Raw genomic sequence first — 21,499 nt, 5'->3', positions numbered from 1 at the left:
TTATTATTATTCAGATATTTTTATTCCCATCTGGATCCCAAAAGTCAGAACCTACAGAAACCTTGCCCCACTCAAGTTCATTCAAAATGCTGCTCAGTGCTCTTACCATGGCACTCCCCTCTTTGCACCACTCAGTTGGCACTCCCTTTTCCTCCACACGATACACCTGCTTCTTCTCTTTGCTGTTAAGGCTCTTCATGGCTTAGGCTCCCCCTAACTAGCCACTCTACTAAGCTATCACAACACTGACTGCCCCTTTTGCTCCACCAGTGCTCCGGTCACTCAGCTTCTCCTTCAAACACCTCTATGCCTTCTCCCTTGATGACCCTTATGCATGGGAGAAACCCCTCCAAAAAAATTCAAACGATCCTCCTTAAGACTCACCTTGACTATGATGCCTACAATATGTTGCCAGCTGACCACAATGAGCTGTGACTATCACTTACAGTGCAAAACTGGCCTGTTTCACCAATCCCTCATCCTCCCATTTACCCATCTGTTGTGTTCTATCATAATCAAAGACTGTACGCTCTTTGGGGCAGAGACTACTTTTGTCCTTCCTGTGTGAACAGCACCAAGCACAATGGGACTCTGATCCTGACCAGGGCCTGTAGGTACTAAAGTAATGCAAACAAACATGGCCTGCATTTTAAACCCACTTTCTTCCAGCTTCTCTGTCAGACATTTTACTGTGTGTCAAAGTGAGGCCTTTCATCACTACCTTTTTTAAAATGTCCTTGCCTCGCAATTGAAAATAAACAGATAAACAGACGTATAAAGTTTAAAGTGCTTTGGTTTTGACACTTAATTCTTCCCAAGTAGGGAAAGAAGGCAGAAGCTGTCCCTAAAAGGGGAACTTGGCAAGCTAATCTGAGTTAAATTTATTTTGTGGCAGGGTAGCAAGTTATTAAAATACTTGTTTAACTGAATAACACCACCACGCGCTGGGGATGCTGATACTACATACTAAAAACATGCGCTTGCAAAGAAACTAAATGAACTCAGCACTGTATGGTTGTTTTATTCAAATTTTCTTCTTCAATTCCAAACTTTTGAACACGCAGTATGGCTTGCGCATGAATGTCTGCAGTCCTTCCTTATTTCCCAACTAAAGAACATCCTGTGTTGTTCGAAACAATTACAGAACTGTTACTTTGGCAACTGATCTCCTGATGCAAAAACTAGAGCAGGCACAGGAAAACTTTGAGCACAAGTGCTGTATGCCCTAAAGATCAAGAGCAGAGATGTTCTCCCTCCTAATGAAAGAACGTGGCTCTCTGTCCTACCAGTCACACCAGACTACGTTGTGACTTTACGATCTGCCCTAAATAAGAAGGGCTGGCATGTAGCTGCGCCACCCCAGGAGCAGATCAGGGACCAAATTGTAGGTCACATTTCCTCCATGCTCCCTGCTTGTTCTGAAGGGGGAGTAAGTTGCTTCACCCCTTTTCATGGATCAGCTCATTCTCCACTATGCGCCCAGCCAGCTATTCTAGTCAGAATAGGAGGGGCAGAGCCATGCCCCACACCCCATTGCTCCCCCACTCCCTGACTACTTGCTCACAGCCAGGACATCTGGACAAACAGTCCCAGTTCTCCCCACTATGGTCAAAGTCTCAGAAGGAAAATTGGGGGAAGGGGGCACGCCTTACTCACTCTTATTCCATGGCTAAGTAAGAGCTACAACAGTCATTAAAATTTTATATTACCACGATGTGTCCAATCACCACCTGCCTGGCTTGCATTTCCCCATTCCCCTACCCTCCATCTCTGCTTGTTACATTAGAATACAAGCTATAAGTAGAGACAGTACCTTTTATATTTGCAAAACACCTATGCTGCTGCTGGTGCTGCCAGAAACAAATGATAAGTTATAACAAGTTACAGAGATTTTTTACTTCTGCAATCACCGTCATGTTTTCTGAAGCTGCAGCTCAAACAGTCTAACACATTTTCTGCAGAAACTTTCTGCTTTTGCCTTCAGAGCAAGTTAGCAGTACTAAAGCCAAATGAATTTTCCAAGCCAGAGAGTTATATGGGGGGAGGGGGGGCCTAAAGAAGATGATCTTTTTAATAGAATCGGCTGCAAACTTAACCATGTCAAGACTATTGCCTTTTGCCTACTCAGGATGGCAGACAGAGGGAGTAAGTTTTACTCATGTAAGAACATCAATGTTAACTGTAAGAGAAGCAGCATTACTGACATCAGCAATGCACTGCTTGCTTAAATAACGATATTTAAAGAATGCCAAGGGAGAACGTACGTGTACGTGTGTCCTAGCTCCCCACTATTTACCAGTGGATTAAAAGCAACTCAGATCTTAATGCTTCCAAACACACAGTCATACACGCCCTTTATGCTATATGTAAGAAGATTAACCTTGACACCTACTTATTTAAGCCAGAGAGTGTTTATCAGAAGGTCTATCCACACAAACCATTCCACATGCCAGGTACAGGAAGAAACATAGTACAGGTGTTCACACCTCCGTAACCTAGATACACAAAATTAAATTGCAGAAGCTCCTTGCAGCTGTGTGTGTTGGCCTCTCACATAGAGACAAAGGATTATGGACACATCAGTGTAAAGTGTCTTTCCACCCCTACCAAATGCTCTCTCTGATTCACATGAACTAATGCTTTAGAGCAGGATCAGCAGTGGCTCATCTTAGCAACCCCACACAAGTTAACTGGGAACAAATTGCCCTTTTTAAATATATAATATTCCCATTCCCTACAGGTTTTCTTCATAGTAGATGGAAGGAAGAGACACCAGTCTTGCGTGAACCAGTCATGCGTGAACTAAAATTCCAGGAAGACCAGTTGGCAAATGATTATACAACCTGCAAGTCATTTATGCACAGCTAATTTAATAGACACCAGGGGACAAATCCAGCCAGCCAAATCCAGCCACCACTAGAAGGGCACTTTTACACCACCATAGTGTAAATGAGAATCAAGCCCTTAGTCTTTGCATTTTCTTTAAGAAATGGTCCACAAACCAAAGGAATAAGGACTATTCCAGCGAGAAGGGGGTTACAGATATACAATCGAAATTGGAGAAGTGCTGAAAAACTCCTTGGGATCTTGTTATGTATTGTTTCTTTGAAAACAACAGTACCTTAACACTGAACAACAGAAAGTTAGAAGGGTATTTGATTGAGATAGTAGATACTAAAAAGTTGCTATAACATACATTGTGCAATAGCAGAAGAAGTTTAAAATGCATTACATTTTACTATTTAATGACTCTCCCGGTGTTTTATCAGGATATCTTCTGTTGATATTCAAGACGAGTGGCAAGTAAACCAGAAAACCAAAGCAAACATATCTGCATGGAAGTTCTGTAGGTTTGAGATAAAACTATTATAGATTCTGGTATGTTTTGCACTGATTATGTTCAAATCCCCCGAGAAAGAGTTATATTCTCCCTAGGTTTCAGCGTAACTCACATGGGGACTAAAGAAAACCAGACATTTTGCCTAGTTTGTTTATGTTCATGAAACCCCACAATTATGTGGGAAATACTTGGAAGGTAAGAGCTGAAATGAATAATTAGCTGTATCCTAACTACAATTAACTCAAGGTAATAAGTCCACAGCGCAGGTTGAAACTTGTAATCAGTATGATCTACTGCCTGTAAACAGAGGGCTGGAATGCGTGTCCACATCCATGCACACACTTCTGCCACCTAACATGTCTGTTTCTCCTCGGATTGTCAGCTATAGTGGCTTTTTCATCAGTTTCTCAATCCCCTCTTGATCTCTTGCTTTGACCCTGTAACCTGCACTCCTGACTGTTTTTTTTCATTCTTAGTCCCCTATAATCAGTTCATTTCGGGCCTCAGCAGGCCCTTCTTTACCTGAAGGAGCAGGCCTTTAGTTGCTTTTGCGATCTCTACCCATCATTGCTTAAGTTCAGATGACTTGCTCAGGCATTATCAATATAGACCACTTCCATATACAGTATTTCTCTTTGTTAGTCCAGGAAGTGATACAAAAAAACCCAAACCGATATAACAGGATTTTGTTGTGCTTAACAGCCATGTCCATTTTGGGCTTTGGAATCAAAATTACAGTTCTTCGGCAGTGAAGCCAAGAAAGCCCCACTGAAGCCCTCACCAAAACTGCAGAAACTGAAATCAACCAGTGTTGATTTTAAAACACCTGTAGTTAGAAATCTAATATGAAATCAGTGATATCTAAGAAAAAGATACCTTTTCAGGAGAGGGCACAAAAGAATAGCTGTTCTCTTATACAAATGGGGGATTATAGAATCTTTAAAGGTTTTTGCCCATTCCTAGGCCAAGTCTCTTCTTAATTCCTGCAAGCTTTACTGTGATAGTTTATCCCTTCCCGAGAGAAAAATGATCTTCTCAGAGCAAAAGGGCAGGACAGACACACCCCAAAACACAGGAGATCTGGCTAGTCTGCTGTTCATATAACAATGAGTTTAACCCACAAAGGTCAAGAAATTCAAAGCTGAGTCCTTATTGTTTCCCGGGACTGTTGCAAACAGGATGGTGGGTCTGATTCCCATTTACACGAAGGCCCCTATATACCACCCAGGAAGCAGAAAAGAACCTTAAAGTGATCTCTAAATTTAATCCATGCTCACTGTAAAGTCTGTTGTAATAACTGGGCCTACAAATTTACCTTAATTGTGAGCTCAACTGTAAAAAGTAGGGCTGTCAATTAATCGCAGTTAACTCACGCGATTAACTCAAAAAAATTAATCGCGATTAATTGCTTATGCCAGATATGCTAAATATTCATATGCCCCTTCATGCTTCGGCCACCATTCCAGAGGACATGCTTCCATGCTGATGATGCTCGTTAAAAAAATGCATCCATTAAATTTGTGACTGTACTCCTTGGGGGGGAGAACTGTATGTCTTCTGCTCCGTTTTACCTGCGTTCTGCATATATTTCATGTTATAGCAGTCTTAGATGATGACCCAGCACATGTTCGTTTTAAGAACACTTTCACAGCAGATTTGACAAAATGCAAAGAAGGTACCTATGTGAGATTTCTAAAAATAGCTACAGCACTCGACCCAAGGTTTAAGAATCTAAAGTGCCATCCAAAATCTGAGAGAGACGAGGTGTGGAGCATGCTTTTAGAAGTCTTAAAAGAGCAAAAACAACAAGGCGTCCAGTGGCACCTTAAAGACTAAGAGATTTATTTAATCATAAGCTTTCGTGGGTAAAAACCCCACTTCTTCATGTTGCATCTGAAGAAGTGGGGTTTTTACCCACGAAAGCTTATGCTCAAATAAATCTGTTAATCTTTAAGGTGCCACCGGACTTCTTGTTGTTTTTGTGGATACAGACTAACACGGCTACCCCCGATACTTAAAAGAGCAACACTGATGTGAAAACTACAGAACCCAAACCACCAAAAAAGAAAATCAACCTTCTGCTGGTGGCATCTGACTCAGATGATGAAAACGAACATGTGTCAGCCCACATTGCTTTGGACCATTATCAAGCAGAACCCATCATCAGCATGGAAGCATGTCCTCTGGAATGGTGGCTGAAGCAGGAAGGGACATATGAAACTTTAGCGCATCTGGCACGTAAATATCTTGCAACGCCGGCAACAACAGTGTCATGCGAATGCCTGTGCTCACTTTCAGGTGACATTGTAAACAAGAAGCAGGCAGCATTATCTCCTGCAAATTGTAACCAACCTTGTTTGTTTGACTGATTGGCTGACCAAGAAGAGGGACTGAGTGGACTTGTAGGCACTAAAGTTTTACATTGTTTTATTTTTGAATGCAGTTTTTTTTGTACATAATTCTACATTTGTAAGTTCAACATTTATGATTAACAGATTGCACTACAGGGATTTTAAAGGGCCATTACTGATTGCACATATTTCAGAGACATGAATTATGCTGCTGTAGTTGTAGTAGCAATAACTGAGCTGCTGTCCCTTCCTGGAGTCTAAGGTCTTGTGTAAAGGCATATCTACACCGCTCTGTAATTCAGACTTTGGGGGTGTGAACAGCAGTGTGCACTAAAGGGCTGCGCTGTAACTCCCCTGTGTGGACCCTGCAGGTGTGAACTAAAAGGTTCCTACTTTGCATTAATGTAGTTCTGTCTGAAGAGGACTGTTAAGGAGAACTAGGAACCTTTCAGTTCATGCCTGCATCGTCCACATGGGGGAGTTCTAGCAAAGCACTTTGGTGCTCACTGCTGTTCACACCCCTGTAGTCCAAACTATTAGGCAGTTTAGATGTGTCCTAAGTCTAAGGCCTTGTCTAAGGATTTGCTCCAATGACAGCTATCAGTGTAGCTACACTGGTCCAGCCTGGAGTGTAAACAGATAGAGTAATTGTTTGCACACTGTCTGACTATACTAGGGACTGTGCTGGTGCAGCTCGGATGACTGTCATTATAGCAAAGCCGCAGCCAAGACAAGCCCTAAGAGGATGGTGGAGCTTTCCCTCTTCATGCACACAAAACACATCGAGTCTTTTCCCTGCTCTGTAACTTCAGGTATGTCTTCACTGCAGAGCGAACTCAGTGATCAGCACCTGGGTCTGAGCAGCAGGTTAGCCTAGCCCAGGTGTGAGCAAGCACACTGCAAATTCCTACCCAAGTTACTGTGTTCTCACAGGTGCTGTTCTCACCAGTGTATTACTGGAACATCTGTGGGCATATCCCATGGCTCTCCATGCTGCAATAAGCTGATCCACTCAATCATTTTTTCAGTAAACTGGGGGAGAACCTGTCTGTCCTTCTGGGCACAAGGGGGAACTCTGGGAAGGCACTGGAAGACTAGCAACCTGAGGGGTTTAGCTTGTTTCCTCAGCAATGTAGCTAGGTTACCAGCCCCAGGGTAGCGCTGTAGCCTACAGCTCCAGACAGGCCAGCTAGCCCAGGTTCAAGACACCACCTCATTTGGATGAGAGAACTGTGTGTATGTACAGAAGGATGGTTGGGGCAACACTTTAATAAGAGCCTGAGTTAACTCTGTACCGAAGACATACCCTCTGTTTCGTGCTTGCTGATGCATTTGTTCTTTTTTTCTTGGTCCCATTCTTCAACTGGTTTCCAGGCCACTTTTACTTTGTCTCCACTCCTCAGATACTAGGATGATGGGTATCATGGTCTCTAGACAGACAGACAAACAGAGGCCCTGCGTCTCGAATCTGACTCTGGGGCCCCCACACCTCCCTGACAGCGCAGCTTAATGAAGACTTGCTGCCAGCTCTTCCTTTAGTCATCAGAACCTCTGAGTCCCAGCTCCTCAAGGGAACTTCACTAGAGCGGAAGGGCTGCACAGCAGTCAAGGCAGCAACTAGCTGCATAACTTTCCAGTTTAGTGTATGACAGCAAGTTCCTCATACAACAGCGGTGATGTGCATTCTCCCAGCCTGTTTCTCTCCCACCCACAGGGGTCAGGGCAAGGTTGGGGGAGGAAGGAGGGGAGAGGGAACGGAGCTGCAGACATGGTTGTTTCCTCTCCTCCACTCAGGAAGAGGTAGCTCTGATGAATCTTCTCCATGCTGCTATGATTGGAAGGAAATGAATGGGTCACTGATTTTAAAAAAAAAAAAAAAAGCCATCTCTGCCAGATGACATTAATATGAACAATATATCTTAGAATACCACACCATGAAAACTATTGAAATACATTATTAATTGGCCGGGAAAAATGTAAAACACAGACATAAGGGACATAAGGCTGCAAGTCTCAATCAGTTAAAAAACAAAACAATACAACTACATGAGACTCCATTTGAAAGAGGCAGGGCCAAATTCTGGCCTTATCAGGACAATAGCCGGGGGGTGGGGGAGGACACGGACAGACAGAATAGCAGCAGTCAAACAGAAGCCCCCTGAGCTGTCCTGTAGGCACAAAGCAGGATGGCTCAGAAAGCATGGAGAGCAATGGGCTTTGTGGCGCTCCTTACTGCTACCCCAAAAAGTATGCCCTTCCCCCTCACGCCAGCTGATGAAGGGAGTCAACTCACAGAAGGTGGGGCAACACTAGCTACACTCCCCAAGATGCTGATTACATCTCTCTAAGATTTCTTTGTGCCACACAACTGCTGAAATGAATGGAAGCTGAAACTTCACAATCTGAACATTTCCTTGGAGCAGGTTTTAGAACACAACTACAGGTACTTGCAGCTGCTACAATTCTAAAATACTGGAGATTTGAAAAGCGGTTAAGATGATTTAAACCATTTTTAAAAGGAAACCACACACACAGACCTCTACTGGCTCACAATTTGTATATTAAATTTTCTCTGGATTCAAATTCAAGTATCAAGTTATAGATGCCTGAATGAGCATCTGCAATGAAAATAGCAACTAAGCCCTAGCTACGGAGATATGAATAAGTACTGCAACAAGAAGTCATTTCACTGCCTTATAAAAGATCAGGTGAGTAAGGTTATATCTTTTATTGGTCCAATAAAAGAAACTGCCTCACCCACCTTGTCTCTCTAATAGCCTGGGGCCCACATAGCTATAACAAGGCCGCATATTATAAAAGATCAGTTACTTAGAAACCTGCGTATTTACTCAATACACTCAGAGGTCTGAATCTGTTACTTTCCTTTCACAACTAATATTTCAACTTTTAGGAGGAATAAAAATCCCCTAAAATTCAACATAATGAATTGTCAAACATTTCTCCATATCAGTACTGCTAAAAAAGACATTAAAGAAGATAAAACCAAAGAGGTATGGCCCTAATATTTACCGTACACTATCTATTTCCCTAGCTTGACAACAGAAAGCAATAGATTTAGATTAACAGTTATAATAACCCACACCTGCACTCGGTGTTTCATTTTAAAAAAAGAGTCAGAACTTTATTTGTACTGTAACATCTTTCTTAGCCTTCCCAAAATTCATCAGTCTACTGTTCTTACATTTAAAGATGGTCTTAATTAAACTAACTTCACACATATCTCACAAATACTTTAATGAGGGTCACTTTATAGCAGTCGATACTTTACTATACTAACCATTTCACTAGGTGTTACTGTATGAAAGTTCCACTGAATCTTCACAAAGTTGACTGGAGCAATGAATATTTCTAAAACACTTTACAATGTAAAAGTTAGATTCATTTCCACAACCAGCAGGAATAATGTTAGCAGTTTCTGTGTTTAAAAGTGTATCTCCTTCCTAGGTTTCTGGAACTGGGAGTGCACAAAGTTCAACTGCTTCTAAAAGAAATTAAAACAAATACACATACAACATAATCAGCAGACACTCCCACTGCTCAGAGGCAAACACCTTCATTAGTGATCTACACAGCACCTACAACGTTTTGTGTTCGCAGGAGGAAAGCTAAAGAATGTGACAGAAATGTCAGCTTCCCGAATAAAGTGGCACAGTGAAAATAGGCAGCAACTATTATATTATATTTTTAATCACCTTTGCAAATCAGTGGATCCATCTTCCAGCATGAGATCTGTCTGTACCATCTCCTGTTTCAGTTCTCCAATTTCTGAGGCAATTGTGTCAATGAGCTAGAGAGGGACAAAAATAGTATGACGTCAAGCAAGCGGAAGAGGCGTGGAAACCAAATGGACAAGGTTAGTCACTAGACATTACAAACCTTTTATCCCATTCTATTTGGACTTCCCTTACAATAGAAAAAATAAGGGTGAGGGACAGACTGTACTTGTTCTTGGAGGCAGGACAATTGAAGTTTAACTACAGTATATAACATCCCAGGAAATTAGATCAGATTATTATTTTAATTAGATATATTAATACCGTAGTTTCAATAGGCACAAACATAGTAAGGTATTAATTTTAAAAAAACCACATGCTTTGACTACTGTAACATTCAATTCTGCAATTAAAAAAAAGTTCCATAAAAACATTTTTAAAAAAACCACAAGCTTCAAAAGTTCTTTCACAGGTACACAAAACCATATTTTCAACCTTCTTTGGTACAAAAATAAATATATTTGCACAAATAAAAGAGTAATTATTTTTTGCACTAACTCTTGGACTGCAGCTGAACAGACTGGTTCTTAGTTAAATGATGTCGTGTTCCCATATTTTAACTGAGGGATCAGAACGAGGCTTCAGTTTAGGGTTACTGGGAATTCTCAGGTTTCAGAGTAACAGCCGTCTTAGTCTGTATTCGCAAAAAGAAAAGGAGGACTTGTGGCACCTTAGAGACTAACCAATTTGAGCATAAGCTTTCCTGAGCTACAGCTCACTTCATCGGGTGCATACTGTGGAAACTGCAGAAGACATTATATACACAGAGACCATGAAACAATATCTCCTCCCACCCCACTCTCCTGCTGGTAATAGCTTATCTAAAGTGATCACTCTCCTTACAATGTGTATGATAATCAAGTTGGGCCATTTCCAGCACAAATCCAGGTTTTCTCACCCTCCGCCCCCCCCCCCCCCCCCCCACACACACACACACAAACTCACTCTCCTGCTGGTAATAGCCCATCCAAAGTGACCACTCTCTTCACAATGTGTATGATAATCAAGGTGGGCCATTTCCAGCATAAATCCAAGTTTAACCAGAACGTCTGGGTGGGGGAGAGGAGGGGGAAGGAAAAAACAAGGGGAAATATGCTACCTTGCATAATGACTTAGCCACTCCCAGTCTCTATTTAAGCCTAAATTAATAGTATCCAATTTGCAAATGAATTCCAATTCAGCAGTTTCTCGCTGGAGTCTGGATTTGAAGTTTTTTTGTTGTAAGATAGCGACCTTCATGTCTGTGATTGCGTGACCAGAGAGATTGAAGTGTTCTCCGACTGGTTTATGAATGTTATAATTCTTGACATCTGATTTGTGTCCATTTATTCTTTTATGTAGAGACTGTCCAGTTTGACCAATGTACATGGCAGAGGGGCATTGCTGGCACATGATGGCATATATCACATTGGTGGATGTGCAGGTGAACGAGCCTCTGATAGTGTGGCTGATGTTATTAGGCCCTGTGATGGTGTCCCCTGAATAGATATGTGGGCACAGTTGGCAACGGGCTTTGTTGCAAAGATAGGTTCCTGGGTTAGTGGTTCTGTTGTGTGGTATGTAGTAGTTGGTGAGTATTTGCTTCAGGTTGGGGGGCTGTCTGTAGGCAAGGACTGGCCTGTCTCCCAAGATTTGTGAGAGTGTTGGGTCATCCTTCAGGATAGGTTGTAGATCCTTAATAATGCGTTGGAGGGGTTTTAGTTGGGGGCTGAAGGTGACAGCTAGTGGCGTTCTGTTATTTTCTTTGTTAGGCCTGTCCTGTAGTAGGTGACTTCTGGCTCTATCAATCTGTTTCTTCACTTCCGCGAGTGGGTATTGTAGTTGTAAGAATGCTTGATAGAGATCTTGTAGGTGTTTGTCTCTGTCTGAGGGATTTGTGCTGGAAATGGCCCACCTTGATTATCATGCACATTGTAGGGAGAGTGGTCACTTTGGATGAGCTATTACCAGCAAGAGAGTGAGTTTGTGTGTGTATGGGGGTGGGGGGGTGAGAAAACCTGGATTTGTGCTGGAAATGGCCCACCTTGATTTTCATACACATTGTAAGGAGAGTGGTTACTTTGGATAAGCTATTACCAGCAGGAGAGTGAGTTTGTGTGTGTGGTTTTTGGGAAAAAAAAAGGGGGGGGGGTGAGAAAACCTGGATTTGTGCTGGAAATGGCCCAACTTGATTATCATACACATTGTAAAGAGAGTGGTCACTTTGGATGGGCTATTACCAGCAGGAGAGTGGGGTGGGAGGAGGTATTGTTTCATGGTCTCTGTGTATATAATGTCTTCTGCAGTTTCCACAGTATGCACCCGATGAAGTGAGCTGTAGCTCACGAAAGCTTATGCTCAAATAAATTGGTTAGTCTCTAAGGTGCCACAAGTACTCCTTTTCTTTTTGGGAATTCTCAGTGACTGAGCAGCTATGGGAATTATGGCATATATGAATCAAATGTTTGCAAATATTTTGTAGGAAATAGCAGAAATTGATTCTCCCATCAAGTTTACAAGTCATAATCATTCAGCCTCCTATACTTTCCATAGGGATAGCATCGAAGTGTGCTTGGTACATGATGCAAGTGAGATGGAATAAATACAGGAGTAGTCAGATTTTTAAAAATAAAATCGCCAAAAGTAAGCAAAGCTTTAAAAATAAATAAAAAAATAAATAATAAAAACCAAACCCTTTCCAACCCAACTCAAAGCTATCTTCTTCATTACATAAGAGGCAATAACAAGATCTCAGTAATATCGGTAGCCTTACAAGAGCAGTGTTTTCAAAGTCCTGTACTATTACCAAACAATATTTTTCCCCATTATGTCATAAGCACACGGATACTTTCCTTTGACCTCAGACAGGCATGCCTTCTTTTATTGCACATTATTATTTTGATCAATCCAAAGGAAAGGTTTCAGTCTCCATTTAGATTAGAGCTCTCCAGTCCTGTTATAGGCCCCAGGGTTTGTATAATAAAACTACAGGAAATACAGTACATCCTTCTATCTTTTCATAGGCTTTTTTCCCTTTCAGGATCACAATCCCAGTAAGTAATCTGAAGTACCAGTGTACCACTGTTTTGACAATTTACAAAAGACTTCCTTGTATTGAGTAAGGAAAATGTGCATAGTGCATCCTTTGAACCACTACAGCGAATTGGGAAAAAGCACAGTCAGTCTCAAAGCATCAGACGTAGCCACATCGGCAGTGAAATTGTACTGAAGTCGTTTTCTCACCCTACACTAGAAGGCAACCCACCTCTTGTGCACTACACACCAGTGGAAATGGCATCTTCACTGCCAAGAACCGAGCCGTGTATTCAGTTGGCTTTTACTACATGGGGCCAAATTCATTCCTTGTTTTACAGTAGGGATGAATCCAGCCCAGGCAGTCCTGCTTTATATGATTAAAATAAAGAGCCCTTGTTCCCATACTTGAAAATCTGAACTAAAAGACGTCGCTGGCCAAACCTAATCCAATTCTAGCACGTGGTCATGTATTTCTGAGGTTAGAAACCATGAACAACAAGCCAATCAACCAACCAGTTACTGTGAAGTGCTAGATAGGAGACGCTTCCTAGAAATAATTGGCAACCCTGTTGGTGGGAAAAAAGCAGGCTAGTCCTTGATAGACCTAGGCCACGAGGATGAATGATCCCTTTGAGGTATTATCTATTTTATGTGCCTCCCATTATCACAGTATCTGAGCACATTATAATCTTTAACGCATTTATCTTCACAGCATCCCTACAAAGCAGGGAAGTGCTATTATCCCCCATTTTACAGGTGGGGAACTGAGCCACAAAGAGATTAAGTGACTTGGCCAAGGTCACACACAAGTCTGTGACATAACAGGGAACTGAACCCAGATCACCAGGCTAGATTTATTCATAAGCTAAACTAGTCAAGAAATATATATGCCAAGTCCTACACAACCAGTACGACTTACTGCACTTTTCTGGCTTTTATAACCTTCTTGCTGTTCCTGACTCCACTCCAGTTTTTCCTCTCTCTTTCCTGTAATAAATCATAGTGTATCTTTTTTATGAATTGTCTTCAGGGTCTGCTTCCACTTTTCTCTCTCTTTTCTCCTTTTCCCTAAATTGTGCATGCTACCTCCTCCATTATATATTCTGTCTCTCTTTCTGTCACTTCTCTCTCCCACAATAAAATCTCACACATATTTATACAGATGATATGCACAAAATACACACAGAGTGCTTCCCTCTCCCCTCACCCAAACTTCTCCCATCATCTGTGCACTCAAACACAAGGCTGGGAAATTTTTCCAGAGAACTAACTCTTCTGGCTGCAGACAGAGACAAGAGATTCAGAATCTCACTGTTCAGCAAATGAGTTACAGTAGAACCTCAGAGCTATGAACACCAGAGTTACAAACTGACCAGTCAACACCACCCCTCATTTAGAATTGGAATTATGCAATCGGGCAGCAGCAGAGAGGAAAGGAAAGGAAAAGCAAATACAGTACAGTACTGTGTTAAACAAACTACTAAAAAAAATAAAGGGAACGTTTAAAAAATAAGATTTGACATGGTAAGGAAACTGCTTATGTGCTTGTTTCATTTAAATTAAGATGGTTAAAAGCAGCATTTTTCCTTCTGCATAGTAAAGTTTCAGAGCTGTATTAAGTCAGTGTTCAGTTGTAAATTTTTGAAAGAACAACCATAACGTTTGTTCAGAGTTACGAACGTTTCTGAGTTAAGAACAAACTCCATTCCCCAGGTGTTCGTAACTTCGAAGTTCTACTGTACCATCCTTCCCCACCCCATCAAGATATAGGGAAAGGGTAATGTTCCAGGACTCTCCATTTTTCATATCAGTTTCCAGCTAGTAGGTGTCTGATAAATTGGAAAACTCATGCACCTTCTCTCTCCCTCTCCAACCTGCCTGACTTCTGGAAGAATGAAGGAGAATTCTCTCTCTCTCTCAAGGTTCCAGTACTTTATACCTCAGTTCTGTCTCCTGACTGCTGCAACAGAGAAGTGTGAGTCTACTACACTACCTCTTCCCTCAGCTTTCTGGCTGAAATATGGGTGTTTCCACTACTCTACCCTTCCTACAGCCTTCATTTTTTGAGTCTCTCCTCACAGCAAATACCTCAACTGTCCATCTCTGCTGTTGCTAAGAGCTTTCCAAAGAGGCAGCAGAATGCAACTGAACTATTTTAGTCAGTTTCACTACCATTGCAGAGAACTGAAAACCTGAAAGATTGTGGCTTGTTTCCATTTTGCTACTGTTCAAAACAGCAATGAGCAGCAGCAGAGGCACTGGAACAATCTGTCTGCACATTCAGAAAGGCAGCAGTGCAATGGATTAACCTTGGATTGGCAGGTTTTTTGCACAATAAGGGCTTGAAACGGTTATTTGGGGGGTTTTGTTGGGGTTTTTTGGGGGGGTTGTTTGTGTTTGTTTTGGAAAAAAGAAGAAAGCTTCGGTTCTGCAGAAAGCGATGGCACTTGCCCTCAGAAGTTTCCTATTCACTGTGGGAAAATAGAGTTTTCAAACCCGGATGCTAAGCATGCTAAGTGGCTGAAATGCTGAAAGGGATGAGTAACCACTTACTTCCAGGACATTTGCTGCTTCCTTATTTCTTCAATCCAAGTAATTTAAGAAAGAGACATCATCAGCTAATTATTAAAATAGAAGATTATGAGTTAGAAAACCTGGGTTCAAACTCTTGATTGCCAATGATGCACTGTGTGACCTGTAATTCTATTTACCTTTATAAAGTATGAGATCCTCCAATGAAAATCACTACACAGAAGCAGATTTTTAAAATATATTATTAATTTATTATTATTAAAGGATTATTTGGTTAATTCAGTATACCAACTCTAAAACTGACCTTTGCAATATGAAGTATTAAGATGACAGGGACATCTCTGAAATCAAGAGTGTGACATTTTGGATCTTTAGAAGCATCCTTAGACCTATGCTATGTACGTGCTGACACAGAGTCCCCTCTCCTCCTACTCAATCCTCCTGTCAGAGTGCCTCCAACAACACCACAGAGAATGGAGGGCCTGATCACAAGGAGGGAGGAACTACAATAGTACCTCACGCTTCTTTGCACAAGGTCTCAGAAGCCCTAAGGTCTGCCCTGCAAGCATCTTACATAATGCAAAGATTCAGAATAACTGTGTGGACTACTCTTAATTGGCTCATCAAAAGAGGGAGCCACAGTTTTTAAGATGACATTATCAAATGAGGCAAAGGGAACAGAGATTACTTGAGCACTGACTAGCAACCCAAGTGACTTCCACGATAGGTCTCCCTTTTAATTTCAGGTGCTTTCTTAGGACTTAGCAGGAACAAAGGAAGGATTCTCCAGCTGCCCTCTGGCTGCCACAAAGGCAATTGGTACAGAGAAGTCTATCAGGAGTGGGGGAAGTAAAAAAGTCATTTCTCTAATTGCCTGTATGACTTTGGCATCCCAGAGGTCTACCAACCTTGCCCACTCTTCAATTGTAGAGGTCTGCTCTGCTCTCCTCAGTAGCTACAGCGGAGGCAAAACTGGGTGTTTTAGATATCTCAGCCATGATCATGCATTACAGTTGAGAAGCTTGCCATATAAAACGCAGAGAAGCTGGTCAGACCTGACTGTGCACTCTCATCATAATAGGAGCACTTGGTTGCTTTCCTCTTAGCCATGCCTAACTAAACCAAAGAGGGGGGAAAAAACTAGCCAAAAGGAAACGTCTGAAAAGCAGGGGAGAACATTAAAATCACGGCATTCTTCACTCCAAGGAAGCAACGGGGATCTAAAGACAACCTGGGTTGCCTCTCCAAAGTTCTGCTATTCACTTGTTTGCTCACGGCCTCTTAAGTGTGACCCATGCAAAATCTCATCTAGCTAGAGAACCATTTGTCCATCTGAGAATAGGCCCTAGCTAGCCCACAGAAAGCTGGCCCTAAATTCTTTAGCAAAATCCCTGGAATCCATGGTGCATCAAACTGTCCCTGTTGCAGCAGCTTCACCTATTTTTGAAAATGTAAGGTTTTTAATTAATTAAATAATGGAATAAAGCAACCAATTGATATAGTAGCCCTGTGTTATTTTTCTGTTGAAAGCAATTTTTTGTCACTGGATGACTGACCCCTTTAAGAGGGAGCAGGGGCCAGTGCTCCTTTGACGGATTACCTGCTACCCAACTGGGCATCATAAAGGGGAGGACAGCAAAAGGGGAAGGCTGGCTATCTGCTGACTTCTCTCAATGCAGGGAGGTGAGGATGTTGCTAAAGGAAGTTGTGGCAGAGGCTGTAGAGAGCAAAAAGTTCCTGCAGGAGACCCTGAGTAACCAGGAGAAGGCCAGGAGAGCAGCAGAAGGGGCTATCCAGAGACCAAGAGACAAAAAAAGGCTCGGCTCCAGCTAGGAAGGTCTGGGAGTGGTTGCTTGGTGAAGAGCCGACTGGAACAAAAGAACCTCAGGACTGGCTGAATGTTCCAGAGCGGAGTATGAATGTTTATGTTGTTGTGGTGATGGACTTTGTTTTATGACTTTGAGGATTGTTTTGAACGGTTTGTTATTAAATCTGCTCCAGACAAGACTGGTGTTAGCCATGAGAGAGTCTGTGTGGAGTTTATTCAGGGAGCGGTTCCCAAACTTTTTATGAAGGTGGCCCATAAACTGCATTTTCTCTTTTTTGGCAATCCCACCACAATGGAGGGGTGGGCAGGCTAAAAATGAGTGGCATTGCGACCCCATGCTAGGGTTACTATATTTCACGTTCCCAGAAAGAGGACATTGCCAGAGGGGCAGCGGAGGGGGTACCTGCAGCTGAGGTACTCACTGGAGGTGGGGAGCAACGTCGCTCCCTGTCACGGTGGCAGGGAGCTGGCGCAAGCCCAGGATGCAATGATTTGTTAAGGGGAGGCTGTGCATCATGGGAGTCCTTTGACCACAATGCATCATGGGAGTTGAAGCCCAGCTGAGATGTACAAACCACAGAAGAGAATGGGGACATAAATCAACTGAATTGCAATTCCCAGAAGGCATTGTGGCAACATATCCAAATAAAAATATCTGGTTTTGGCCAAAATTTTTTTGTTTTCAGGTTTGTTTGTTTTTTGTTTTGACAAAAGAAAAATGAATTTTTCACAGAAAGCACAAACAATTTTTTGCAAAACAAAAAAGTCAAAGCAAAAATAATTGTCCTAGTCTTGAAAGAATTCCAACTGGAAATTGTTATAAGAATGTTTACATTTTTGCTGTTTACAGGCAGATATTGTTACAAGAGGTGCTAACAGCTAATGTACCAGCAGATGGAGCTCAAGAATATGTAGCATGGTTCCTGGGTTTTCTAGGATCAATAAACGTATTTGTTGATGGGATAGATGCGGAAATTTTGATAATATGTTAATGATTAGTATGCGTGCCTGAACTTCCCTATGCACTTTGCACACTGATTGTAAAAGGGAAGGGATGAGATATCTGAATCACTTAACATTCTGGTTCGAGACCAGAATCATTAACGTGAACTGAATAGAACCTACCCATATGAATGGATAATCTGAAACAGACAAGAGACAAGGCAAAAGGCTGCACATTCAAAATGGAGTTTGTATTTTGGTATATACAGAGTTCATAATCTCACACAGAATGCAGAGACTGTACAGCAGTGGTTTTCTACCTTTTTACGCACAAGATCACTTTCTGAATTTAAGTGCCACCCAGGATCTACTCTGAGGCCCTGCCCTGCTCGCTCCATTCCCCCATCCCTCCGTCATTCAATCTCCCCCACCCTCACTCACTTTCATGGGGTTGAGTCAGGAGGCTGGGGAGCAGGAAGGGAGTGCAGTTTCTGGGCTGGGGCCGAGGGGTTCGGAGTGTGGGAGGGGGCTCTGGGCTGAGCCTGGGACAGGGTGTTGGGGTGCAGGAGAGGGTAAGGGATGTAAGCTCTGGGAGGGAGTTTGGGTGCAGGAGGGGGCTCCGGGCTGAGGCAGAATGTTGGGGTACAGGAGAGGGTATGGGTTACAGGCTCCAGGAGGGGGCTCAGGGCTGGGGAAGGGGGTTGGGATGTGGGAGGGGTACGGGCTCCCGCCGGGCGGCACTTACCTCTGGCGGCTCCTGGTTAGCGGCCGGAGATCATGATCGACAGTCAGAGGCTCCAGGATCGACTAGTCGATCGCGATCTACCAGTTGGTGACCACGGCTGTACAGACAGATTCCCCAGTCCCTCACAGTTGTACACCACAAAGGGCAGCTTGTGTGCAGATCTTTACATGGACCTCTTAAAAAACACACTTCTACCCAAAAGTACCAGCTAGAACGCTGAACATATGATGACAACAGTTGTGATGGTGAGAGATCAATGCAGTTGCTCGTTACCCCATAAGGCCCTATATATTTGAATTCTTGAAATTCAGTTCTGCCTTCACAAAGGGCCTGTTTGAAATCTCATTGAACTCAATGGAAAAAGACCACTGACTTTCAAGGAGTTTTGAATCAGGCCCCAAAAGACTAATATTTTGAGGACATTTTCTTAAAAGATCAGATGGAAATACATTTCTGCCTGCAGGCTCTGTACCAAGCTCATAGCAATCATAAGCTTTAAAACCATGGAAGTGATCTGCAGAGATCTTGTAGGGATTATTCATGGCAATGAGATACTGATACCAAAGCCAATAATACAGGAAGTACTGAAACTGGGACCATTGATGCACATATACAAAGAATAAAAACATTAAAAAACAAACAACACAGAGCAAACTCCTAGGTGAAAATAGAAAGTCATCATCTGGAATCCAAAGTTTAAATTAAGTCAGTAATTTCTACATATATAACAACCAGTTTCACGTCCACAATGTTTCCTCAGAAATAATCCAAAAAAGGAAAACCCTTTTCAAGGTCAAATTCTGTAATACCATCATTTTGCCATTCATCTTCATTTGAAGAAATACATAGCCATTATAAACCCAAATGATAATTACCATGACACAGAGTACATGATGTCACATACTTGAATAACATCATAGTATACATCAGCAACCAAAGAACTCTTCTCTGGCATGATATTGCCCAACAAAACCGAATCCAAACATTACCTGAAATACCCAACTACTAATTGTTTACACTCTCAAAATCCAGGAATGAAATTACAAAATACAAACATCTCAAAATCACACACACACAATGTTTTCTTTTGTACTGCAACCTATTATGCTTGATGTCAGCCAACAATATTCATCCCATAGACCTGGCCTTTGAAGGCTTGTGCAGATGGTATACTGATTAGTATACATTGTCCACAAATGGAGTAGACCACTGCTATTCATGCACATCAGTTTCCTCTGCTACTGAGCTGATGAAATTGCTCTTCCACTCTGCTTTACATCTTCAGGACCTTATATCAGTAGTATAAGCCAGAGCAGCCTCTAAGCCAGGGGTTCTCAAACTTTTGCTGTCAGAAGGGGGTCGCGGTGCAATGAAATTGCTACATGACCCAAGGGAAGGGGGAACGAAGCCTAAGCCTGCCTGAGCCCTGTCGCCTTGAGTGGGGGAAGGCCAAAGCCATAGCCTGAACCCCACTGCCCCAGGTGGGGGGACCAAAGCCGAAACCCAAGGGCTTCAGCCTCAGGCAGGGGTCCTATAACCTGAGCAGTGCTGCCCAGGGCTGAAGTCCCCACGCTTTGGCTTCGGCCCTAGGTGGTGCGGCTCAGGCTTCTGCCTTGGGCCCCAGCACATAAGCCAGCCCTGGTGACCCCATTAAAATGGGGTTGCGACCCACTTTGGGGTCCCAACCCATAGTTTGAGAACTGCTGCTCTAAGCTATTCTAACGGAATTCAGGGGCAAGCAGCACAGAATCAGGGACCTACAACCATCTCCCAGAAGTCCCGCTCCCACCACCATACACTACTGCCCTGTGTCTAGAGGAGTGCAGCCACAATGGATAATCTAATCCACTGTCTCACATAGCCCTCGGAAAGATATCCATACCATTGATTTTTACAGGTGGATCTTTCTATCTATTAGACTGGAGCAAAAAGTCCCAGTGTTGCAGAATAGCTGCCTTTTGTCTAGACGGTTGTTGCAGGACAATTGTTAGAAAGAAAAACTATTCCTATCTTTGCATGGCAGATGCATTACAGTACCTGCTTCTGTACTGCAATGTAACTAAAAGTTCACTGTGAATTTATGAAACCTCCAAGTTGCTCATAATGCACTTCAAGGACCAACTGTAGTGGCCACCGCTGAATGTTTCCAAGGGATCACATTCAGATCTTTATCCTCCTTTTTCCATCTTAGCTATTTTAAACATTTCTAACCTGGAAAGGGAGCACGGCCTAAAAACAAGGACCAATGCTGTACTTAATCAGGAAGCAACTCCCTGCTCTTGCGCCCTTTCCCCCCAGCTTTTCCATTTTTCATTCTTTCTGGAGCCTTGCATCCTCTTTGGCATCTAAGCTTTTTCCTTCCTGTTTTGATAAGTAGAGTGCAGCAATTCTCAAAGGGCGTTCTGTATAAGAGCCTGGCAAAAAGCCAATGATGGCCGAACGCTTGAGAGTTCCTATTTGTGGACTTTTCCCAATGTCTGTATAGAACTAAAGTATTTATATACTTCAGCAACTTGCAATTTGTGCTGTGAGCCAGGAATTTCTAATATCCCCCCCGTGGGCTGGTAACATTTAATTCTGTTATGGATTAAAATCTGGTTAAGTAATAGGCAAGTCTCAGAAACTGTTTATTTCAGGGTAGACAGACAATAAATGGGTCCCTCTAAAATGTTTTAATGGTTGGGAGAGCCAACAGAGAGGAAGGATGACCTGCTGGCTAGGTACTAACCTTGGACTAGGGAGATGAAGATTCAATTCTCTGCTCTGCCAAAAAAAAAAAAAAAAAACTTGTGTGACCTTCAGGTGAGTCACTTAGGGCAGGTCTACACAGGGGGTAGGGAGGAGGGGGTGCGAAGGGGCAATTGCCCAGGGACCCGTGAGATTTAAAAGAACCTGGAGGCCCCTGGCCACCACCACTGCTACAGTAGGAGCGGTGGCAGCCCAGAGCCCCGG

The 21,499-nt window shown here is 42.7% G+C and overlaps 1 protein-coding gene across 10 annotated transcripts in view; it reads right to left on the bottom strand.

Annotated features, from left to right (window-relative positions):
• Nucleotides 1-21,499, bottom strand: part of RIN2 (Ras and Rab interactor 2) — a 107,573-nt gene that overhangs the window by 39,274 nt on the left and 46,800 nt on the right. For 6 of the 10 annotated variants that reach the window (XM_043544116.1, XM_037896227.2, XM_037896228.2 and 3 more), the window contains one exon: nt 9,405-9,499. In XM_043544116.1, coding sequence (XP_043400051.1) covers nt 9,405-9,499 — 95 coding nt within the window. Of the gene's footprint in view, nt 1-6,997; nt 7,122-8,989; nt 9,194-9,404; nt 9,500-13,419; nt 13,488-18,547; nt 18,764-21,499 lie in introns of those variants that run through there. The other 4 variants (XM_043544117.1, XM_043544118.1, XM_027825566.3 and 1 more) reach the window with 4 other exon arrangements.

The sequence above is a fragment of the Chelonia mydas genome, chromosome 3, assembly GCF_015237465.2.
Source record: "Chelonia mydas isolate rCheMyd1 chromosome 3, rCheMyd1.pri.v2, whole genome shotgun sequence".
NCBI lineage: Eukaryota > Metazoa > Chordata > Testudines > Cheloniidae > Chelonia > Chelonia mydas.
Note: the sequence above shows the minus strand (reverse complement) of the source record. Positions and strands in the feature narration are given on the sequence as shown.